Below are 25,475 nucleotides of genomic sequence, written 5' to 3' on the forward strand. Positions count from 1 at the left end.
CAGAATAATAAATTACATGTCCTGGAAAGTTTCAAGGTGTGTAAGAATGCAAATCCTTGGCCCACAAGGATGTGTGGTTGAAAGTACTTATCTAGCGAGGAGTTAAGCATGTGCTTAAATCTAAGCACAAGCATTGCTTCCATTGGGTATATATACCTGGCAGCATGCTGTGTGGGGTAAGCAAAGCTCTTGCTGTGAAAGGAGGATTGATTTGTTTTAGTGGCGTGAAGTAGGAAATGAGCCTTTTCCAGTCACCTGGAAGAAAGGTCTGTAAATACTGCAGGTGTTGCTCTTCTGTGTTACTGTCTTTGACCCTCCAGCTGAACTGATGTAGATGGAAACCCTGATGGTTTGGCATTTTCTACCTTACAGTCCATCTGTCCACTTCCCCTTCTCACTTTTCGCACCCTGCCCATGTCTGCTAACCATGAACAGAACAACACCTTGTTTGTAGTAGGTGATATGTAGTGTGGTACTTCTACCTATAAGGTTTGAATGATTAGAAGGATGTTACAAGGGAGTGCAGAACTTTTCCTCCCTTGCAAACAGGGAAATATGTAGAAATTTTCAGTCATTTATAATTCAACCCCTTTCCCTCCTGTGTAAAAGTCTTTGGACCAAAGCTCTGTACACTGGCTTGTTCTCTGCCAGCCTGAGAAAGAAACTTCTTGGAAAAGTGGCTAAAAATGGTTGAGGTTTTTTTCCTGTCTGCTGATGGCAGTGTGCAGTAGGCAGAGTGATCTAGATCTTTTCTTCATCTGTTTCCTATTCCTAGTTGTCCTTTAGTGGAAGCACTCTTTTTGGCTCTGTTTTCTTTCCTTAGTTCATTTTCATACCATATTCCTTGCTCCTTAGCAAGTGATGGCATGTGTGCTTTCTGAGGAGGCAGCGTATTCTCTGCTGTGGTTGCTGTCCATGTGCTTCTGATGGTGTGAAGTTGTCAATCTCCTTGTTGGATTTAAGTTTGCGTTCTGACTGGGAGGGGAGACATCATTTTTGTGTATGGATGGAAATGTTTTTATTGGTTTGTGGGAGTTTTTAGGTGCTGAATTAGATGTCATTCTTCTTGCATCCTTGAGACTCTAAAAGAGAGATGGGGCCCAAGTTTTCCTTGTGCACTGATTTTATAGCATCGTTTGTTTTCACTGAATTACCTCCAACTGGTCTCACAGCATTGCAGCTGGCACTGTAATTCTCACATCCATCTCCTGGTTTTTAAGTGGTTTTGTTTATTTCGTACACTGCAATGAGGTCTCAGGCTCATGATTGGAAATTCCTTGGTGCTTTACTGATAAACGCAGATCAAAAATATAATCTCCCAGTCTGGTCTTTTTTCCTCTGGAGCAGTCTTTAAAGGTTGCACATTCTTCTGCTGTATATCCTTTGTCCAAGTGCGTCTTCTTTTTTGTCCTCTATTCCCATCTTACTTGTTTCTTTTCTTCTTTCGTTTTATTTCAGTCCTTCAGTCTTTTAGTCTTTTTGTTTGCTTTGTTTATGTTTGAAAAGAGACACACCTGAGTTTAAGTGTAGTTGGATGTTTGGACTCAACTTGAAAGTTTTCCTTAGGAATGCTTTGTAAGCAAAGGGCTCATTAATTTGCCCCTTCAGCAATTAAAGCTTTTTCTACCAACAGCTGAAAAGTGTCACCAACTTTTCTCATCCTGCCTGCAACTTTCATTGCCATTTGACTGCCATGCACCACTTTGTCATACCTGTGAGAGGCTGTGCTGCACAGTTCTTACATATGAACCAACTGAGGTTTCCCTTTTCCATAGTAAAATATTTCACCTTTTCCTTTCAAAATACACATGCAAGTGTGCTCCTCTGTCCTGGCCTTTGACTCTGCCTTATAAAACTGAAACAGAGATCAAGGTAAGTATTGACAGCTGTATGCCTCTGCACAGTTGCGTCCAGGAGCCCTTTCTTCAGCTGCTAGATGTTCTAAAGACCTCATATGTAAAAAGGGTCCAAGAGGCATTTTGATGTTAAACAAGGATTGTTTGGTTCTTGTGTGGAAATGGCATATATGGAGATTAGGATTAAAGATGAGAGGAATAAGAGTTTGTTTGATAACAGAAGGGGTTTTGTATTTGTAAAAAAAGTGGGGTTTGTACCATCCAGCTAATTTGCCAAGGTTCAATTGAGAAAATGTGATTCGCAATAGAAACTGTTTCATTTTTTGGTTGCAAAGATTCCTTTGTGTGTACGGTGTTAATTTCCTTTCCATCTTTTTACTGGTTTACCTGAACAATTCAATTGCACATGGTTTTTTTGCTTTTGAGTGACACTGGGTGTGATAAAATCTCTGTTTTAAACTGTTACTATGTGATTAGCAGAGAAAGATGTCTTTAAAGCCTCATCTGCCTGCTACACTGTTGCTCAAGGAGAAAAGAGGACCTGAATTCTGGGACTTGAGTCTTCGATTGGAAGTCCTTGTGTAAATTTGGCACAGGCTACTTCTCTTCCAGAGAACCATCTCTTAACTCAGCTTACAGCTGTGTAGATGCTAGGTCCATGCTTGCTTGAAGCCAAGGAGTTACAATGAGTTTCCTACTAGTTGTGCTTTACCTACCTCTTGTATGAAGTGGGCTTGCACACAGATCTTTCTTATTCATCTAGTTATGCTCCCTGATACATACAGTTTTTAAGATTCCTTTATGAAGTCTTGTGGCTAGCTTTGCTCTTTGTTGTCAAAGCTTCCTATCTTCCAAACCAGCCTGTTAGAGCTGTTTCTGCTACATTCTTAAAGCCATGCTGTGAGTTTTTCATTGCTTTTGGAGCTAGAATTCCAACTATTACAGTTTATGGACCATTTTTGCATACCTTTCTCTTAATAACACTTATTCTTGATGGTTTGCTTCCCTTCAGTGGCGTACTAGTGTGAATGTGGTTTGTTTTAAGAGTGGTACCCAACTGAGAGTTTAGACCCTAATTTATTTAAGCTCAGAACCCAATGTGTAGTTTTAAGCAGTATGTGAATTTTGGATCACTAATGACCAATGAAAACACCTAAGCACAGTCTGTGTAAAATACCTTGGCAACTGCAAATGCCTTGAAGGAGTCTGAAGAAGGTTCTGTCCCTTCTTTTGTCCCAGGAAAAAGCCCTCCTTAGTTTGCATATAGGGGCTGATCCCTCTTCTGAAGAGGAATGCTTTGTATCATCAGTGATTTCCTGGATGTGATGGGGTTTTGCATTTGCTTCTGGCAAGCAGGCAGTCAAATGTGGTTACAGAATGACCACAGTCCATTGGATGGGGCAGTCACTGATGAGCCTTTGATGCACTGGAAATGAGTTAGCTGTGAATTGCTTCATGTCTTAGTTTGCTGTTTCCCTTCTCCCAGCTGGCTACCTGTAATGTAAATAGAGTGGGATGTTGATGGTTTGTGAATCGAAATCCCATTGCAATGGCAAGATTAGTTTCCAGTATTTCCTTCCTGGGCAGATAAGCCTTTTACCCACACCTGTGTGGACAAAGAGGCCCCTCCAGAAAGGTGTGTGACAGCAGTTTCATGACCTCTTTTTTTCTCACTGACTCACCATATCATGAGCTCACTTGTGTGAGCCAAACCAGAGTCAGGCTGTTCCTTCTGTTTTGAATTTATTTCAATTTTTATTTCAGTATTTTCCTGCTTGTCTTTCATAATGGGTGGGAAGAGTGGAGGAAGGGAAGAGGAGGAGGGGTGGAAAACAAAAAGGTGCACAAAGATTAATTTTCTTTGTAATTTCCTCTTTTAGAAGGAGGAGAGACACACCTGGGAGAGTAGGTTATCAGACCTTTAAGCACGTAGATGAAATACTGTCCTTTTTAATAGAGACACTGCTGTTGCGCTGAGGCAGTCCCCTGCTCAGCACTAAAACTATATGACCAGATTCATTTTGAGGAGACATGAGGTGGCTTCCTCTGTGTGTGCATTTTTACTGCCTTTAGCTAAGTTAGGGCCCTTGGTGCTTATCACTTTTTAATGATTTGTTCTTACCACTGCTCCTTGCTTCTGGCTGTTTGTTCTTTACTACTTAGGTTATAACTCGTGTTCATGCAGAGACCTGAGAGTTAATAGAAAATGAAGATTGGAGTTGCTCTCTCCTTCCCTTCTCCTGTAAGGTTATCTGGGACAGCTTCACCCACATTTATGTACAGCTTTGCAGCTTGGCTTCTGATTGTGTTAAGATTGTGTCAAAGGTATAAAACTAAAGCTGGGAAGCTAACAGCTTATTGAAAATAATTTCATGAAATTTATAAAGCCACTGATTAATCATCTTCTAATGCAGGTATAAACTTAAGAGCGATATATATAAGCGTCTATATATTGTAATCTTTTATACTAATTTTGTAGTAGTCATACATATGTATTATATACCTATATATATTTAGCACAGAGGTCACAAAGTCACGTTATACAAAAAGTTCTCTAGTCAATCTTCATTTATGTGCATGTCTGTCACATTGGAACACAGGGCTCTTAGGAACATGCTTGTCTTTAAGCATTGTATATATTCAAGCAAATTAGAGAAGAGGGATTTTATTTTAGGATATTTTACCTTGATGGTAAAGAAATGGTGGTTATTTTATGTACCCTTAAACCACTTAGCAAGGGGACTGTGTTCTAGTCAGTCCTCAGCCGTCTGACTTTGGTGCTTTCTCCTTTCACGTACTTGCTGCATTAATACAGGTGCAGATTTGAGGCTTCATAGTTGCAAGAGGAGCTTTGTGTGGCTGTAGCTTTAATCCCTTTCCTGGGAAGAAGGGTTGACTACCTCAGCAGCCTGTTACTGTCAGCCTCCAGGACAGATTATAAGCACATTGTTCAGCCGTGGAGAGGGCGGAGTTGCACAAGCCAAGGCAGGAAGGTTCTGCTTGGGATGATGTATGTCCTCCACCTCTGACCCCTCCAGACTTGGGATGGGTTTCACTGCCTATGGCTGATAAATATCTGTATTTTAGTCTTTTCTCCAAGGTCACAAGAACCTTCCTTTATGAGGATGATGGGCGTGACAGCACGTATGTTATTACTATGGCTCATCTTGGGAATTCTTTGCAAGTGAGAGGGTTCAGACTTGCTCCAACCCTCCCTGTGCTTGGGTAATGCTGCACGGCTGTCATAATGGCTAGATGGCTTCTGTGGGGAATGGCTGCATCAGCAGCAATGCTAACAGAAGTCTAGTGGTGGAAATATCTGCACATGGATCCAGAACTGTACACAATGAACAGGGACAGATGTTTTTAAGTGGAGCTGTTTTAAACAGCAGTTGGTTTATCGAACTGATGTTGCTCTTCTCTCAGTGACAGTCAGGTTACACTTCAGTTGTTTGAAGAGATTCTCATTGCCAAACACTTGACTCAGCATTTGACTGAACAGAGGCAGCAGATCTTGCCAGTGGGAAGAAAGCAAACAGAAATTAGCTGCTGTGGCAGAGTTGGGTAAGGAATCTCCCATCATCGAAGGGCCACCGGTGAATAGCAACTATGTTAATAGGTTTGCAGATGTTCCTATCCCAACAGGTACTTTCTGCTTTTTCTCTGAAACTGTCATCTTCTGTGTGTATTAAATGTCATATCAGCTATTTATGGGGGTATTGCAGCCTCCACAGTGTGGGGAGGGATGAAAAGGGGGTCTGTATGGAGATGATGCATTGATTTATTGGTGAGATTTATGGGACAAAAATTAACCACCTTTTTTATTACTATGCAAATAAATACAATAGCAAGTCTTATGCAAAAAAAAAATATATATATATATAAGTAAATCAAGTCAGTCTTGAACTTCTTCCTCTTGCTGCTGTGCCCTTGATAAATATGCCTAGATGCAATAGTTCTTCCTTGAATTTTCAAGCTGCCAAGGGCATGAAGAAGTTCTTGCTAGCTATTGAACTGTAAATTGTTGCATATGACACCTGGAGGAGTTGGAGTGGTTTTGTACAAGTAACTCAGTGTATTCATCACACTTTTCCTATTGCATGCAGTGGATCACATTGAAGCCGAGCAAGATGATTCATATTGCTTTCTTCTCTTCCCTCTGTCAGTAGCAGTGGTAGCCCTCAAAGCAACATTTGAAACAGTAAGTGCCTGGCCCACTGCCATGTGTTACAACTGCTCTGCTGGGCCCTCTGATGATACTGTAATCAGATGAGAGGCAAAAGAATTGTTCTTTTCCACAGGGAAAATGAGACCAGGGTACTTAAGTACTAATCGAAAAACAGTTTTAAGGGAGTGTTTCAATTGGCCAGCAGACATTTTTCAGTCCTACGGCCTGTGCTGTCAGGAAACATCCTATTTTTCAACTGCAGTGTAAGTTTAGATTATTTGTGAGACTTTGTGCTCTGTTCTGAATTTTCATGTGAATATTGGCACGCAGAACATGGATGTTGCCCAGAGAAGCTGTGGCTGCCCCATCCCTGGAAGCGTTCAGGGCTAAATTGGATGGGGCTTTGAGCAATCTGGTCTAGTGGAAGGTGTCCCTGCCCGTGGCAGCGGGTTTGAAATGGATGATCTTTAAGGTCCCTTCCAACCCAAACCATTCTATGATTCTTTGATTCTGTGTTTGGTGCTCCCTTAGCATCAGTCTAAGTGGTTACACTGTGGGGGTGGTGGTGTATCCAGTAATACTGTGCTCCTATCAGTTGGTAATACTACACTGCTATCATATGAAGAGGGTTGGGTGATATGCTGGCTGCATCCCTTTAAATGATAGGCTATGCTGTACAGGTGTGGCTGAAGGAGGCATTGGAGGTAAACCAATCTATTTGCAATTTTGGGACTCAAAATGGCATTAAACCTTTTTATTTCCTCTGATTTGATTTAGATTCTCCTTTACGTTGGCTCTGAACTACATTCCTGTCATGCTGCTGTGCTAGGTACCTCAGGGCATTTGTCAGAGACTGGCTAATTGAAGCACACACTCCAGCTTGGATCAAAACTGCTGTTTTGATCAAGATTGTAGATGCTGCTGCTGCTTCCTTGTGGAGTTCTTTCCATGAAGCATTAGGTCTTTGGTTTGTAGTTTTTGCTTCTCCAGGGTTTTTAGGAAAGCACAAAATCTCTGAGGGTACTAGAAAGTAGAAGCTTAAGGCAAAAGCAGCTGTGGGGAACAGTCCTGCTGTAATTCTGCTTCTGAACTGACATGTTCTCATCAGTTCTTGAACAACTGCAGCCCACATGCAAATGGGTGCATAACTCATTGAAGGCAGTGAAATGCTTGGACATCTTAAGCCTTCCACACACTTGTTAGCTGTTCACCCATACGGATCTGTCAAAGTGCCTGACATTTCTGCTGTTTAGCCTAAAATGCAAATCTTGTATTTCTGTTACTTCTCTTCCTTTACATGCCTTGGTGTCTTTATGATGTTCACATTTGAGGATGTTTTTCCTTTCAGCAGCTACATTTTGCTGTGGTATTAGCATTTTCATTTCCTAAGAGGTCTATGAGATTTGCTGGTTATGACCACCATGTTTGTCTCCTCAGACAGCAAAAAGGGGCTCTCTTCCTTTTCTTCCACCCTTCTCAGGACAAGTCCATGCAGACAGGGCTTCCAACTTCAGGCTAAATTGCGGCTACAGGAGGTGTTCCAGGAGAGGTATGCATGGCCCTCTGCACAGCAAGCGTGGATGGGGATAGGAGATGGGAGGAAGGTGTGCAGAGAGCAGAGCATGCCAGGGTTAGGCTGCTCCACCAGTAGCTCTTCCAGAGCAACAGTGACATAACTGATAACTTAATCCTCCCTGTCCTTTATCATGTTTAAACTGTTAACTTTGATCTTGGAGGCTCTGGCTCCTGTCTTCAGTCTTGGAGCCCTTGGAGATGAATACAACCTTGGGGTACACAAGAGGGTCTGATTGTTGGTGGGTTTTTCACAGGGAGCTGCTACTATATTTGTGGCTGCTGGTGCGGTGTGTCCTGCTCTGATCCCCTTGACAGTTCTAATATTTTCCTCTGTAAAATGGGAGATGTGTTTCTTCAGGTGTTGCTGTAGTGATAAAGGCCTAATATTAAAGTGTCATCTGAGAGAAGGCAGATGATCTTACTGCAGACAAGGCTGTGGGAAGCACCCAGGTGAAACCATGAGCAATACCCAGGGATCTTACAGGCAGTGTTTTACCTTTGGTTTCTCATGTCAGTCTAGGTGAACATCATTTACTTACCAAGCTGCTCTTATGAGCATGAATTATCTCTGCTTCCTTTACAGACACATTGGCACTAATTACATTTGCAGGTATGCAGTTGGCATAGCTGTAGGAGAGGGAGTTGGTTTCTCTGTGTCACCCTGCTGACCTGTCATTACTGATGACAAAATGGGAACCTGAAAGAGCAGAAGTGACACCTAGCTTGAGTCAGAACAGTTACTGAAGTCATCTCCTGCCTTGGGAACTAGCAGGTGAGTCTCTCATGTCATCATCCGAACATGCATTGCACACAGCTGCAGGAGAGCTGCAGGAGCAGGCTGGTATGTCCCTGCAGTGCTGCTAGGGTGGTTCCTGATGGGGATGGAGGGATTGTTAGAGTAATCAGTTCAGCATATGACAAATTCAGATAGCTAGTGTGCTTTTCCATCATAAGTATATATTTTACATGTATAAAATGTGCACATATCTGTGGAGGAGAATAAATATCTATGAATTTGTCAGGTTGATGTAAAGACATGTAACCTCTGTGTGTGTATGTATGTGTGTGTAAAATGGTCTGATCATGCTTTGTAAACCTATTATTTATGTAAAATTTGTGTCCTACATCTGTTAAGCCTGGGAGTATGTCATGCTTGAAACAGTTGAGCAAAGTGGGGTTTGGCCAATGAGATACTCTTCAAAAAATACCTCTTCCCTGTCAAAGTATATTCTTGCTTAGGAACTTTCACTTTGACTGAAGTGCTGGTCCTTTTGACATCAGGTTTAATGTTAGCTTCTGCAGATGCAAAATGCTATCCTCTATGTGTGGAGTCCCAGTCTTGGTGTCCAGAAACCCAATGCTCCCTTTGTCTCCTTGTTTGTCTTTCAGTACAGGGACTTTTTTTTTTTTTTTTGGTCAATTCAGGCATGAAATGTTTTTGTGTGCTTAAACTGAGATGCACTTTTGGTTCAAAAGCACTGCAGGAAGAACAGTTTCTTATAGAACATACTTCTGGGACTATAAATAATAAATGCGGTGGCTCACAGTGATGCAGGCACCCCTGCAACGTATATATGCAAGGCAAAGATTCAGTAAATAATGATTTACCTGGTCTTTGTCAGCCTAAACTAAGAGGGATGTATTCAGACTTCTTTGCTATCATGATGACTTCTGTTTGTGCTGTTTTAGGAGTTCTAAAAATGTTAACTGTTTTGTGGTGCTGTTTTTGGAGGCTGCAGCTGTATGAGGGGTATTAAATATTTATCAAAGTCTTAGTTCTGAGCCAAGACAATCTATTCAAACCTCACCAACTTGCAGTAGGGTGGTGGTGCTGTTTGAAAGCAGCTTGGGACCACCACACTTAGTGCCTTATGGTGCAGTAGTAACAGGTAGTTATTATTTCAGAGTTGCTGCATTTATTGGTTTATGGGTTTTTACTCCCTTTAATGATGTAGTTTTGTTCAGTTACTTTGTGGTGTAGCAGATTGACAATAGAACCCTCTTCAGGACTGAGATTAAACTGCCTAACTCCATGTGATGTGATCAACTGTACCTGTGAAATCTATGCATATACCTCATTCCAGGGGTAGAGAAGAAGCTTATTCATAAATAGAAGTCTGTAAATGTTGTATTTTCTTCTCCTTTAAAATCAAAGCTTGACTAAGATAAGGAGCCTAGCATGATATCTCTGGGTTATCAGGGGTCCCACTGATAAAGTCCCTAACCAGAGAAGAAGGTCTGTGGAGTCAGTGGAAAGGCTCCTGTGAGCATCAGTGGAAGCTAGGTCATACAGTAGAGCTTTCAGAAGCATGGAAAACACACTTAAGATGCCTTTTCCCAAGTGAAGTCAGCTACAAATCTAACTCTGCTCCTCAACTTTCAAAATTCAGAGCAAAACCATCTGACTTGTTCCACACAAGACAGCACTTTTGCATTCAGTGGGGCCAGAGGGCAATGAGATGAGATAAAAAGGGAAGAGTGACTCTAGATATCCTTTGTCCCAACAGGACAGGCTGGGGACACTGGGTGGGCCTGCCTAAAAGGAGATCTTTTCTATTTGCCTTTTTTTTTTTTTTGTATTTCCCCCAGGCGGTGTGACTGACCAGTATTCCTTTGAGATCTTCTCAGGACAGGCACAGGTTCATCCTGTAGTTCAAAGTCCACCTTGAGTTGGTGGGAAGAGGTAACACAGGCCTTGAAAGGAGGGTACTGAGGTAGATGATACCTTGTCCTGTCAGTCCTAGTGATTTTTAATGTTTCCAGGTGGGCCAGAACCATTTTGCTTGTTCTGTGCCAAGAAGGCAGAGGTATTAAAAGCAGCACTCCAGAGGAGGAGATGAGAAAATGTCTGGTTTACTTCTGTGATGCCCTAGTTTAGTGGATACAACAGTTGTGTTTATTCATCATGTTGGCAGGCTCATTTTTGAAGGTCTAGCTTTGTCAAGAATCTTTCATCGATTCTGCAGAATGTTATTTGGGTTTATTCTTTGTTTCTTTCAGCTTATTTTTCTTCTGTATTTGGCTTTTATCTGGCAGTCAGAAACCCAAGGTTATAAACTCTGTGGTATTACTGTGTTTATAAGCACATGTGATGCTGAATGACACCCACATTTCTCAGCTCTGACGGTGGCTGTATTCAGGCTAGCAGTCTTACATCCTGCACAGGACAAGTCATATTCTTGGGGCTGCTCTGCACTTCCCAGTTCTGCCAGATCTTTGCCTCAGGACTACCCTGTTTTCATCAGTATTTTGTATTGTGCTCTATTGCTACTGCGAGTCAAAATGTATCACCTCTCACTGCCCTGCAAAGGCTTCAGCCTCTCACCGCAGATTGATTTGGCAGGGCTGCTTTGCCTTCTTGCAAGGAAATAAAAGGTTTCTTGGGGCTGGAGTGCCACAGTAAGCAGGGGTTATTCCTCGACAGAGTGATGGCAGACATGGTCAGCAGAACCAGGCAGCGCAACTCCACAGTCCCGTTCTGTAAGTCTATTTGTCCCCTCCCTCAGATGACTCCCAGCATGATTCAGGGAGGGTAAGAAGCTGGAGACACCAGCTTGTCTGTGATGCATATTTAGTGCGAGAGTTTAGGTAACATGCTGCCAGACTCTCCTAGATGAGAGTTTTTAATACCCATATCTTACCTAATTGCATTTTTTTAAATGCAGAACCATTTGAACTTCTTCATTTTGGTAGTGAGGATAATTCCTGCCGTGAGTAAAAACTTAGGGATTCTTTTTGCCTTTGCCTTATGTAAAATGGTTGCTCTTCATCTGGGAGTATCAGTATGACAGTTGCACTAGATGATTGTTGTAGGTCCCTTACAACTGAAATAGACTAAATGTATAGACTAGACACCTGTACGTGTGGGTGTTAGAGAACTTTTCCTCTTTTTTCATCATTCTTATTTCACCTGTTAGGTCTCACTTAAAGGGAAAAAGCCTCCCAGGTAATCAACAAGATGTATCCTGCCAATATACAGAAAACAGACTTGCAGCGAGCCTCATATGTTTGCTTGTGATCTGCCTGCAAGTATGTCCGTAACGGGCTGGGATCTCACTCATAACTGTGTTCAGTGGTGAGACTTCAGCTATGAGCTTTTTGGTGAGTGCTGTGGGCAGAACTGGGCTTCTCTTCTGATCTCATGTGTAGATCCAGTTGCGGGATTAGGACTGGAAATGTTCCCAGTCAGTACTGCCTGGTTTGCTATCCTCAAGAAGCTGCTTAGTCCTCGCAGTTCAAGCTCTGCTGAGATTGGTGTGAGACACTTTTTGCCTTTGTGACCTTCAGCTTGTATGCACCAAGAGACACTCTTGTAAGCTCCTGGCTCACTTCTGTCTTTGTATTTAGGGATTACTTGTTTCCACTGAAAAAAGATAACTTCATTGTGAAAATACTGTTCCCTGGATCTCTGAAGGAGGGTACTCACAGCCTTGTTCAATACTGAGCCATTTGCTGACCATCACAGCTGGGAAACCGCTTCCCTGGTGCCAAGGGAATTGCTAGAAAGCATGCTGGATGGCTTTTACGTCCTCTAGCAAGGGGCATTTTATTTCCTTTCTCTGCTATTGTTTTGTTCTTTTGTATGAAGTGTTTGGAGTGACATTCATGACATTCAGAAGCAGGATTTCTAGAATACATATCCCCCCCCAAAACCAGTTTGCTGCCTGTCTCCCAGGGCACGCTCAGCTTGGTGAAACAGCATGCTGGTGTTTGTTTCAGTGTGGCTGCCCGTTGGGGATTTGCAGAAATACTGCAGCAAATCATCCTGCATGCAAGGCTGACCTCTGGGAGGCTAACAAATTGAGGTGAGCCAGCTGGAGCGGCAGGACACTGCCGATAGACAGAGCATGCTCAGACCTGGGGGAGAAAGGTAGTTCAGTCTGCAGATGGTGCATGGGTTACTGTGCTGAGAGCTGTTAGGTACGTTTCTTTCTTTATAGTGGTGGGGAAAGAAGAGGACTGGAGAGTGTTTGTTCCCCTGCAGAGCATAGCTTTAAGGTGTCTTCTTTTCTCTTTCTCCCGTGAAAGAGGCACCGGATAGCCTTTGCTGTTATTTAGCAACACCAGGTATGCATGCATGTGCTGAAATACTAATGTACCAGTGATAGTACTTCCAAGATTGAGAAGGTTGCAGGTGCTCTGAATTAACTGTGTTTCTCTGCTGAGTGTTATTGTAACTGCACTCTGTTTGCTGTGCTGATCACATAGGGCTCTGAATTTAGTTCTGTTAGCGCTCCTGGCTGCAGTGTACTTCAGGGGGAGAGGATTGTTGCCTGTGTTTTGATGCTATCTCCATACTCTCTTCCCCCCTCCCCAACTTCACTTGGAGTGTCTCCTCTGTGGCTGTGTATGTGTGGGAAGAAGGTCAGTAGTTCAGTTGTAATCCCACATCTTTGTAGTCTATCTTTCTTTGACTGGTGTTTTGCTTTATCATTTTTAAACAAAAGTCTCATGGGGAAAACATCTTTGCTCTGGACTAAATTCTGTAGGTTTTCAGAAATTAATTTCTTACCGGGCAGGTGCTGCTTTGGGATTACTTTATTTTCTTTACCCTCCCTGAAAACATGCTAATGTAGAGCTTGTGGTAACCAAGGAGGGATTTTTGCTGTTCTTATTGGCTGCTCTGTGCTCCGAACAATTCCAGCTCCTGCTTAGAATTTGCAGCACACAGGAGTGGTCTCAGGCATCATGCTGATGGGAAGCGGGGAAAGCTCAGGCTGTAAATGCTGCTAAGCCCCAGTCTCAGTATCCAAATAACATAGGTACTCTTCGTGTCAGAGATTAGAAAAAGAAAGGATAGATAAAATACAGAGAATAACAAAAGGCAGCTAAAGCCCAAAGGCACAGTTAGAGTGGCTGAAGTTCATGTTGTTCAGTACTTTGGGATTTCACATCATGTTCTTTTAAATTTACTTTTGCAGCATTAGTAAATTTTCTCTTCATCCAAACCAACTCCATCTTTGCTTTAGGTAGACCACTGAAGTAAGAGAAGCCTGCTGCTCTCTGACACGTCTTTGTTTCTGACAAAGGTATCTTGCTTACAGACTAAAAGCAAGAGGCCAGGCAAAAGGAGGGGCTTTTTACTCCTAAGTCAGTGCTGTTAATACCAATGTAACCTGATAGGTTTCAATGGGATACTCGGGTGAACAAAGATTGGCTAGAATGAACTCTGTTAAACTTCTCCCTCTGTCTAGCCATGGTTATGCTGAGTACCTTGGATTTTCATCTTTAGGCTTGGGGCTGTCAGAAAGTGAAGACTTGAGGGCTGAGAGAAATACTTTTTTCTTTTTAAGCTCATTTTTCTTACATCTCCCACCTCAAGCTTGTTTATCAGAAATGCATCTGATTTAGGGCAATTTTATGGAGATAAGAGTTAGTTTTTGTTGGGGGAAAGGATTTCAAACACCATGCAATTCTGGATGGAGAAGAGATCTTGGAAATGTGGACCTTAAAAGCCCAAGAAGTATTCTTTTTAGTTTCATACTTTCAGCTCAGTTTTATGGCTTGCTTATATGCATTGACTGCTTAATGTTGGAATTTTTTTACCTATTTTTTGAAGATCAAGACAGCAGTATCAACAAATATTAAATCAATGGCTGCTAGTCAGCTTGAAAGTCAGGTTGGATCTCTTCCTGTCCCAGGGCTCACAGACTCTGAAATTAAATGGAAGAAAACTTAGGTTTAAGCTCAACTGGTAGGAGTCCCATGACCACCAGTATTCTCCTGTTCATATTGAAGGTACGTTTGTAGTAGGGACCATTGCACAGAGCCTCAGGCTTTTTGGTGGCAGTCTTGTACAGATTTATAGAAATTTATAGAAAGTTTTGCTTTCTATTCCTCACTTACGCTAAACCATAAAAACTGAAGGTGGTTTTGATCTCAACTGTCTATAGATACCTAAGGTTTTTGTGAGACAGATGTTTTTTAAATATATTGTTATATTTTGCTCTTATTTTTTTCTGAATAAAATTTTATTTTTAACATTCTCATAGCAGCCTTCCAGTATCTGAAGGCGGTCTGTAAGGATGCTGGGGAGGGACTCTTCATTAGGGACTGTAGTGGTAGGACAAGGGGTAATGGGTTCAAACTTCAACAGGGGAAGTTTAGATTAGATATAAGGAAGAAGTTCTTTCAAGTGAGGGTGGTGAAGCACTGGAATGGGTTGCCCAGGGAGGTTGTGGATGCTCCATCCCTGGTGGTGTTCAAGGCCAGGTTGGACAGAGCCTTGGGTGACATGGTTTAGTGCGAGGTGTCCCTGCCCACGGCAGGGGGGTTGGAACTAGATGATCTTAAGGTCCTTTCCAACCCTTACTATTCTATGATTCTATGATCTTAAGGTCCTTTCCAACCCTTACTATTCTATGATTCTGTGATTCTCCTCGAGGCTACAGAGTGAAGGTATTCTTATTTTTCATATCCCTTCTTTGGACCAGGCTTCGTTAATGATATTTGTATCTTTAAGCATTGCGCTTGCTCCCTTCAAGAATCTGCTCTTTTCCTGTTTAAAAAGTCAGCACTTCTACGCTTGGTTGCTTTTTACAAAGCAAATGTTCATTCAGTGTACCATCCTTTCTTTAATGTGGCATGTACTGTGAAAATATATGTATCTCATTAAATCAGTGAATAAGATGATAACAGCCTTTTGGGCTGTGGGGATTGACTTGCTTGTATAGTTCTGTGGGAATCTGTGACAGAGATAAGAGTAAAAGCCAGTTCTTGGCTGCTGAATCCTAACAACTCCCCCTCCTTCCAATTGGGAAAGTTGCCTTCTAGCAACTTCTGCTTTGAGCATGAATGAAGTAGGTATTTAAAAGTGCATGTATTACATATACTGTGTCCTTCACTAAGCCTCTTGCATCAGGGATGGGAGGAAGAATAGGAGACATTTTGTAGAGGGTGTGTGAAATGCCATGTTTGCATGCTTTGATCTTCCTGTACCAGTCCTGGAAAGCCAGTCTCGTGAGAGATGGATCTGGGGGTAGGGAATGCTAATGGACAAAATGTCCTTGAGGAGGGAGTATCTGCTCCCACCCCTCTCACTGTGTTGCTGCAATAAGAAGGGTAAGGGTCCTCCGCCCATTTCCTGCCCCACCTCCTTCCCTTTCCTGTGGCAGGAGCGGCCTCAGTCCACTTCCAGTTGCACCACTTTCCTGGGAACTGCAGGGACAGTTTTGCTTGGACACCACTGCCACTACTGGCAGGCTCTGCACCGGAGCTAGTCAGCAGGGCCAAACCCAAGTTTGGTCCCATGTAGAGGCATTTCTCTCTGTGCACAGAGTGGTGAGGCTCTCTGGACATGTGTCCTTCATGCTTTTTTTTTTCATTTTGTGACGATTTTTTAGCCTGCTCTAGCTCTGGAAAACTGAGCGTTGGCTTGGAAAGTGCTTGGGCAGTTGGTAACAAAAGCTTGGCAAGGCCTAAGTAGACAAACCCAGCACTTCTCATTTTGTTAATACCTGCAGGACTTGGTGGTCACCATTAGACATGCTGTTCACCTCCATGTCCCTTGTTCTCCCTAATCAAGCTCTTGTTCTCTTCCTCTGCGGGACTTAGTAATGTTTGTGGGTTTTTATTGTGTGGGCTTTGTAGCTTTTCTCCAAATTTCTTACCTAAACAGATAGTAAATTTTAAAATGGAGAAGAGATTTAAAACATTGTCCATTATATTAATAACTTTAAAGTAGTGATTCATCCTACTCTAGCTTCACAATTTAAAAAAGAACAACAAAACTAGTCTTTTAAATTAATCCAAACAGCCCTTTATGCCAACTGCCTATTAGTAGAAATTAATCTCTCCCATCCCACCCACTCTGATGTTCTCGACATGTTAACAAGAACAGTGTCTCCATCTATGCTTCCTGTTGCTTTCTCACTTCCTGAGGATGTTTAAAACATCAGATGACCAGCAGCTGACAGGCAGAAGGTGCTACAGTGTCCAAACATCCATGAGAGTACTACAGATGCTGCAAGATGCTCAGGGTCTCTGCCAGAGGTGCCTGCTGAACACACGAGATACATGCTTCTGAAGGCTTTACCTGCTCACCAGTAGTCAGTGCTAGTTAGAGAAGCAGTAGCTGGGCTGGGAGGATGAAGCTGTGACCGTTTTACTAAGTGAGTGGAGGAGGAGGAAAAGAATGGGGTAAGCTCTTCATGCCTGTGATCGCTTTTGGAAAAAGAGCAAAGATGAGCTGACCAAAAATAGAGTTCCTCCCACAGGCTTTTAGCCACTGGAGCAGCATCCACTGTGGCTCAGCTGCAAGCCTCAGGATGTGCTCTTATTTCCACTGTAAAATCTTGAGCTGCCCTTACACCACTGTGTGTGTTGAGCTCCCCATCTTCGACCATGCAGTGCTGCACCTCAGCTGCCCTGCTGCCTTGTCAGCATCCCTGCCAGGGAAATTTGCTGCCTCCGTCTCCCTTTCTCACTCCTGCTCCTCCCCTGCATCCTGCTCCTGTTAGGAGTCCGCAGGGGCACATCCCATTCCCTCCCATGCGGCATCATTGCCCTCTGCCAGCTTGACAGCAAGAAGCTCTGTGCTGCTTTTACATGCATGTCTCTTCTGGCTAGGCTCTGGTCTATAAGCTGTTGCATCTTCTGTTGCTGAAGGATGGTGCTTTAGCATTTCAAAGCTGAGAGTAAAAAAAATGCCAGTCCATGCGAAATGTCATACCAATTTCCCTGGTAACTGGGATGTATTGCTCATGTGGAGCAAAGCTGTGGTTATCCCAGTGTCACTGGGAAGTGAGAGAGTGTATGAGCATGGTAGGGGTGGGAAGGAGATAGTCTGTGGGCAACTGGGGGTGTGAACAGCCGAGATGCTGACCTCTGTGTAGAAAGAAACAGCACAGAAGAGTCTGCTCGTAAGGAAAGTAGCAATGTGTCCGGCCTGCCACTTCTGCAAGTGCCTTTCAGTTCTTAAGATGTTGTCTGATGGCATCATGGGAGGAGAGTGGCAGCTCTGGACTCATTTTGTGAGGTAGATTTACAAGTGATAGTTTCTTTTATTGTGGAGTAGACCTCTTCAGGTGGAAGTCTAAATGCTTTCACCTGTTTCAGGTTACCTGCTGCCTCCTGGGAAAGTTGCCCATTCCAGGACCTCTGTTGGTGACAACACTTAATGACTGATCTCAGCGTGGGGGATTGAGGAACCAGGGGACATGGAAAGTGATTGCTTGCCTTTAGCCCCTTAGTGCAGCCTCTCCTGGGTATGTAAAAGCAAAGAGTGGGATGGTTTGTTGCTATTTGTGTTCTGTCACTCCCTGAAGGACCAAACTTTAGTTCTGTAAGGTCTGTGTTCACTGAAAGCACCAGATTTAAAAAAAGGTGGATGATAAAATGTGGGAAAACTGGCAAAGAATTGAGACAGTTCCCCGAGTACCTGTGAAATTCTCCTTTCAGTTCTGCCTATGACACCCCTTCATGTCCACATCCCCTTGTTCACTTCCATCAAAAGCAGCTTTCAGCCAAGCAGCATGAACCAGGAATTATGAATTGGCAATGAGGAACAGGCATGAAGATGGATTCCTTTAGCATTGCTAGCTTTTAACGTTCATTCCTGACACCTGGTTGGCTAAAGTACCTGCACTCACTCGAGCTAAGTGCAAGGAAGTGAAAGAGGGAAAGTGCAGCGAGGGAAGAGATGGAGGAGGGCCTTGCAGGTGATTTTTATTAAAAGCTGAGTTGTTCATTTGTAGCCATTTAGTGGGTACTGCTATAGCAGAGTCTGAAATGAAAATTGCTAACCTCCGAACATTGGCCGCATCCATCAGGCTGCATCTCTGAAGTGCCTCTTATGCCCTTCCCTTGGGACTGGAGGGGAAAGAACAAATCAGTCAGGGGTGAAATATTAGCACAGACTGTTTCCAAGGAGGCCTGTTCAACTCAAGGGGTTTGTAATGGTCGGCAGAGGTCTCCACCATTGAGACGCCTGTGAAATACAGGTGGTATCAGTGGTGGTTTTATGGGCTTCTGATGCCTTTGAAACACCTACACGTAGACATGCCTCCTGCTGTACTGCAATAATAGAGGCCATGTGGTTTTCCCTCTCTGCAAAGTTCTTGAAACTTGCGTTGACTCTGCTGTTGAACTTGCAGGTGCTTAGTTCTGACCTGCGGTAGTTAACTTCCACAATGCCTGCAGACTGGCCTTCATTTGAAGTGTGTGCGTGTGGCAGAGAACTCAACTGTTAAAGGTCTCCTTCTCATACTGACTAGCAGGCTTCGCACGTGGGTCCCTGGGCTCAATCCTTTCCTTGGTGATGCTGCCGAAGCCATTTAAAGCTGTGCCCACAAGGTGAGAGGTCTGTAGTGGAAAGGTTATGTGATATCATTAGTCATCTTTCAAAGATAGTAAGAAGTAAAATGAAGCTTTGGAAGTCTGGTACCAACAAAATAACTGAAGATCTGTCCCCATAAAAAATTTCTTTTCCTGAAAACCAGTTTGTTTGCATTACCAGAGTCTAACCAAGTGATGTACTGCTGTCCCCAGTAGGTTTCCATTCAAGGCTGTCCATGGAACAGCCATGGTTGAGAGTTAGAAAGCCATCAGGAGCAGCAGTTATCCCTTGTTATAGGGAAGGAAAGATTGAGAGGTGATGTGACAGCGATCATTTGTCTGTGCAGGGTATCTGTGGCACCTGGGACAAGAACAAGTTTAAATTGCTGCGGTGGAAACAAAGGCTGAGTGTTAGGAAAGAGTTTGTCGCAGTCCTTCATGCCTTTATTGCTAGAAACTGGGTGAGGAGATGAACGAGTATTAAGAACGAGATAGATAAGCATCTTTGGGGAGTGATTTTGTGAGAGCTGATCCTGCCCTGGTAATTAGATGACCACTCTGGGTCCCTTCCCATTTCCTTTTCCATGGTTGAAATCAGAACAACACCTTTTTAATTTGCTGCTTGCTTTTAGGGAGTTGCTAAATAAGGTAGCTTTTCAGACCACTTACCAAAGGAGGTGGACTTCATTTCTGTTTTATTTGAGTAGCTAGAGCTGCTCTGAAATTGAAATGAATTTGTTGCTCAGGTCCCCAGAGACCAGCTCTTGAATCTGTGTGGCTTACGGCTAGCACTTGCTTCTTTGGCATTATTCAGTCTCTCACGTACCTTCAGTTCTTCCTAGAACAGGGATCCTGCAGACTGTTGGGATCTCACAGGCTGTAGGGATCCCTTCTAACTTCATTGAAGTCCATGAATGATTCTCCATTGAGTTTCAAGCTGCATGAACCCGATTGCAGGATCAAGCTTTTAGGCTGCAACCTCTGTTTTGAAAAGAACTCCCTCGGTGGTATAGGGAGTGCTCACACTAGTCCTAAACTTGCTTTGCTGTCTTCCTCCACTCTGCCAGAGAAGAACAAGCATCTCTGGGTTAAAATGCTAAGGGACTATTGCTTGGGATGTCAGAGCATGTGCTAGAGACACTGCTTTTTTACCCCTCCCTGCATACTTGCATCAAAGGGACTTTAAATTGCTATCTTTAAAAAATTCAACTAGAAACAGTCTGAGCAAGTATATACCAATCAGAAATTTCCCTTCCAAAAGTTCCCCATGAGTCATGGCTGCAATTATTCACAGCCTGACGAGCAGTGGACCTTGATGCATAATGAAAATTGAAGCCCATAAGTACTGTAGGTTAATCAATATCTAAATTGAAGTTCACAGTTGAAAATACAATCAATATTCTGATATAATCCAGTAGTGTTTCTGCACAGGAAGCAAACCGTGGCAGGATTTTTCCCATAACAGAAAAAGAAACAAGGAGGCCTTGGAGCAGCATAGAGAAGATTCTCAGGTTGGGATGGGAAATCATCAACAGTGGAAACACTTCAAATATATTGCCTTCCCATTTGTGTAAGGGTTGGCTCTGCTGGTGCAAGTCAGACTTTCAGTGAATGAAGGTTTGATTGCTTTAATGAAACATCAGTTCCCTGCATAAAAAGCAGAGTTCTCCTCTCTTCCATGCCAATATTTCTTTTGGAAGACAGTGACAGCTCTTAGCCTTTGATACCTGATTGCAGCCAAAGAAATGACTGAGTGACTTGGGAGTCTCCCACAGGGCAGTCCAAGACCTGTGTCTATGGACTGTGTTCCCCCCCACCACCAAAAATTAAATGGAACATTATGTTCACTAGTTCACATTTTGTATTGAAATGGAGTGTAGCAAAATCCATACTTGGCAATGCTCCTTGTACTCTTTATCTGTGCAGTAAACACAAGAGGCAGAGTTGGGTACTCACAGCTGTGCAAAAGATCAAGAGAATGAACTACGTCTCCCAAGCCCTGTGCAAGTGGCCCAGTGATTGCAGGGCACTCTTTCACTGTTGGAGTGGTCTGCAAAAAGCAGTGAGCCAAAGTCCCAGGGAACACACCAGGTAGTGTTTTCGCACTCTTTTCCTTTTTTCCCTTTTTCCCTGGAAGAGGGAAAAATTACTGAAAAAAGCCTAAACTCTCTTGAATAGTCCATAAAACGTAATTCATGGTGAAGCTGTAAAACCAGTGAACGCAATATTTAAATGGTTCCTTTCTTGTTTTATTTTCCACAGGTCTTCACCCTCACCATGTCAAGGAGTGTTAATGATGTGTTCCCTCTCCATTGCATTCCCCACCTGTCATCTTGCTAGGATCTAACAACAGAATGAACATAGCAGCTGTGTTTAATGCCCTGCTCGTGTCTGTCCTCGCTGCCGTGCTGTGGAAATACTTGAAACTGCGAGAGCATGTCTTCATGGTCGAAGAGGAGCTGGTTCTCACACGTCAGTCTCAGGAACTCTCTCAGGTGCAGATTGACTACCATGCAGCTCTGCAGGCACTGGTGGAGGACGGTACCAGGATGGTGTGCACTGGCAGGATGCACACTGACCGCATCTGCCGCTTTGAGTCCCTCTGCTATTCTACCGAGGCTGAGGAGTTTATCTACTTTCATAGCAACTCCTCGGTCATGCTGCCCAACCTGGGCTCCCGGAGGTTCCAGCCGGCTCTGCTCGACCTCTCCTCAGTGGAAGATCACAACACCCAGTATTTCAACTTTGTGGAGCTGCCAGCTGCTGCGCTGAAATTTATGCCAAAGCCAGTCTTCGTGCCTGATGTGGCGCTTATTGCTAACAGGTTCAACCCAGACAACCTGATGCACGTCTTTCATGACGACCTCCTCCCCATTTATTACACCATGCAGCAGTTCTCTGATTTAGATCTGGAGGCACGGCTCTTCTTTATGGAAGGGTGGAGTGAAGGTGTTCACTTTGACCTCTACAAGTTACTGAGTAACAAGCAGCCGCTCCTCAGGGAGCAGCTTAAAACCCTGGGCAGGCTCCTCTGCTTTACCAAATCATATGTGGGACTGTCCAAAATCACCACCTGGTACCAGTATGGATTTGTCCAGCCACAAGGGCCGAAGGCTAACATCTTGGTTTCTGGTAACGAGATCAGGCAGTTCACCAAATTCATGATGCAGAAGCTGAACGTCACCATGGAGGAAAGCTCCAGTGAGGAATACATTGTAGTGTTCAGTCGAACAATCAACAGGCTTATCCTAAATGAGGCAGAACTAATCCTGGCTCTTGCTCAGGAGTTTCAGATGAAAACCATTACTGTCTCTCTGGAAGAGCATTCGTTTTCTGACATCGTCCGGTTGATCAGCAATGCGTCCATGCTGGTCAGTATGCATGGGGCCCAATTAGTCATGTCTCTCTTCCTGCCAAGAGGTGCCACAGTGGTGGAGCTCTTTCCTTATGCTATCAACCCTGAACACTATACCCCTTACAAAACCCTGGCAACCCTTCCTGGCATGGACCTTCAGTACATTGCCTGGCAGAACACTGACAGGGAAGGCACCGTTACCTACCCGGACAGACCTTGGGACCAGGGTGGGATTGCTCATCTGGACAAAGCTGAGCAAGAGCGCATCATTAAGAACACAGAGGTGCCACGGCACCTCTGCTGCCGCAACCCTGAGTGGCTGTTCCGTGCCTACCAGGACACAAAGGTGAACATCCCTTCTCTCGTCCACGTGATCAGGCAGACTGTGAAGTCTAAGCCTGGACCCAAGAAGCAGAAATGGTCTGGTAGCCTCTACCCTGGCAAAGTGAGGGATGCCAAGTGTCAAGCCTCTGTACAGGGCACGAGCGAAGCTAAACTTGCCGTGTCCTGGCGGATCCCCTGGAACCTGAAGTATCTCAAGGTCAGAGAAGTGAAATATGAAGTGTGGATACAAGAGCAAGGGGAAAACACTTACATGCCTTATATATTGTCTCATCAGAATCATACCTTCTCAGAAAACATCAAACCCTTCACAATATACCTGGTGTGGATACGCTGCATCTTCAACAAAAATCTTCTGGGACCTTTTGCAGATGTGCTCTTGTGCAGTACATAACCTGCTGCACTCCCTGTACAGCTCTAACCTGCTCTCCACCCCATCTGTGGTTTAAAACTTCTTGTCTTGTAGTTTGTAGAGGGCTGAAAAGGACTAGACTGTACCGGTGCCTAAGTGTCCATTTTATTGCACTCAATGTGTATTCTTTAAATGGTATTTATTTCCAGTGAATGTTTAAAAAAAAAAAAAGAAACCTGTGTGTTCTTCGGAGTAACTTCCAGAGATTAAATTACATGCTGCATGCGTGTAGTTGAAAACAGAATGGAAGTGAATTGTGTGTACCTTGGTCGTGATTTAGATGCGTTCCTATTGTGTGGTGAGTATTTAAGCACAGCATTAAACCACAGTTAATTCCATGGCTAGGTGAGCAATTCTCATCAGCTTTTTCATTGTAAGTTATTTTTTTTTTCAATAACTCTGTAACTTTGAGTTCAAGATTTGGTACAAGAGCCTTCATTAAACTGCTATAAACCCCCTCGATATATTTTGCTTTTTATTATCTGTCAGGATCATTATTGTGACAGATTTATCTATTGCTGTGATAAAACGTGTATATGGGTAGCTTTTTATTTTTCATTTTGGCTGAAGAGAATGAAACTACAGTATCAACCTCATTTTTAAAATCGGATTTTACTGCACCTCAATAGCAAAAGGCTGGAGTAGCAAATAGGAGATAGGAGGGATGGAGTAGATAAAGCAATTTGTAGGGTTTTAATGTGTTTTCATTTTGTGAATTAAGTACAGGTCTGTGGAAAAGGAAGGGGATGGTTGGGAAGACGTGATGGGGGAGAGATTGCACTTAGAGCAATCCGCTCAAGAAAATCCTTTGTTTTGGTGTTTGATCAGAATAATCTGTTGATAATAGCTGCTAACACATACATGCTTTGCTCAGTAACAGGCAGGTGGTTGCAAAGGGAGGCTTTCTGGGCACAGGTTTTCCTGGATGTTTGTGGGAGGAAGCAAAGTCAGGCAGCGGAGAGGTAGGTGGGTGCCATGGTGTTGGGCAGGGGTCGGGCCGATGACCCTCCGGTAAGGGGATTAGTTTATTCTAGACTTACACTCATTTTCCCTGAGATCAGAATCTGCCTTCATTGCTGGGATAACACACTGACTGCTTAGGACCTGATCCTACACAGTTCTCCTTTCAGTGGAGACCTTAAGTGGTGCTGTCTTTGAAGAACAGCTCTGTGTCAAAAGCACAGCTCTTGGGGAAGAGAGGAAAAAAGGGGCAGGAGCGTGAGGTGTTTCCCTGATGGATGTTCACATCCTCTTTAGTTTATAACAAGCGTTAAAGCCACAGGAAAAGTGCTTTTTTCTGCTTTCCCTCCCCAGTTCCCACCATCGTCTCGAGGTCTGGGTGGATGCTTGAACAGTAGGATAAATGGCTTGCTTTCTGAGCGATGGGCTCATAGATGACCATCCAAAGGCAGGTTTATAAGATGAGTTCTAGAGAGGGGGAGAAAAACCCTGCTGTCCAAATCAAACAAGAAACAGGAGGGTTGAAAAATGAGTAGAACATCTCTATACGACATTGGACCCTCAGGCAAGTGCTACTTCTGAATATTCATTTTTATTACTTCTCAGTTTGTTTCAGACACGGTTATGATTTAAGGGGAGAGGGAGGAACAGAACAATAATCCCGAAGTCTGTGTCTCCTTTGTCATTGTGGCCCTGCCAGCTAATAATCTTTGCCATGGTATTTTAAAGGTGCATGTGATTACTCCCAGTGTTGTTTTATAGGACAAAATGGGCTTCTTGCTGAAGTGAGTATCCAAGCTGTGCCCCAATGTCTCCACGTGGCTGCACATTGCATACCACATATATCAGAGGTGAAGAAAAACTTCACCAGCAGGTGACAGACGTGAGAGCAGGCTGTTTAGGGAAGCCACCAGGATTTGTAGCTCCCCAGGACCTCACTGGCTGATTAGCTTCCACTCACAGAAGGGGTTCACCACAATCTTGCATCCCCACGTCCATTCAAGTTAAAGGTAGCCCTGTGGCCAGTGGTGATCCTCCTCCTGGCTGTTGCAAGAGTAGTAATGGTGGCACCCGACGAGGTCAGTATTGAGTCTTCAAATGGCTGAGACTTAGCATCCGTTTTCATCAGTTCTCAGAAGTAATGTTCTTTGGGGGTGTGAGCTGCCTGTGTTTTTCCTAACCACCCTTCATCCTGGGCAGGTATTGGTCTGTGTGTTGCTTTCCTGTCTGCCTTACTCAGAGCCTTTCATAGCAATCCTTTGCCCATAATTTGTAGACCATCCCATTTCACTTAAAATTAGTTTCATATGATTGCAGGTTTTCTAACATTCGCAGACTGGTTACAGCACATTAACTATTTTCTTCTCACATCCTAATGATTCCAATCAACAAAATTGGCTACAGAGTAATGAAGTATCATATATGTAGGTTTCCATGCTCTTAACTCTAGCGTGAAGCAGTCTTTTGCATTCAGAGACTCACTTTTTCCAGAAGATAATCAAATGTGCTTTCCAAAAGTGTGTATTCAGGTTC

The 25,475-nt window shown here is 43.5% G+C and overlaps 1 protein-coding gene across 9 annotated transcripts in view; it reads left to right on the top strand.

Moving 5' to 3' along the window:
* The window catches only part of POMGNT2 (protein O-linked mannose N-acetylglucosaminyltransferase 2 (beta 1,4-)), a 32,877-nt gene extending 9,433 nt beyond the window's left edge, over window positions 1-23,444 (top strand). For 5 of the 9 annotated variants that reach the window (XM_030509934.1, XM_030509943.1, XM_030509961.1 and 2 more), the window contains one exon: window positions 21,136-23,444. In XM_030509934.1, the coding sequence (XP_030365794.1) occupies window positions 21,228-22,964 (1,737 nt within the window). In that variant the 5' untranslated portion in view covers window positions 21,136-21,227 and the 3' untranslated portion in view covers window positions 22,965-23,444. Of the gene's footprint in view, window positions 1-12,463; window positions 12,667-14,315; window positions 14,338-17,522; window positions 17,805-21,135 lie in introns of those variants that run through there. The other 4 variants (XM_030509969.1, XM_030510002.1, XM_030509986.1 and 1 more) reach the window with 4 other exon arrangements.
* The last annotated feature ends 2,031 nt before the right edge of the window (window positions 23,445-25,475 follow it).

Source organism: Strigops habroptila, chromosome 1, assembly GCF_004027225.2.
Source record: "Strigops habroptila isolate Jane chromosome 1, bStrHab1.2.pri, whole genome shotgun sequence".
Taxonomy (NCBI): Eukaryota; Metazoa; Chordata; class Aves; order Psittaciformes; family Psittacidae; genus Strigops; species Strigops habroptila.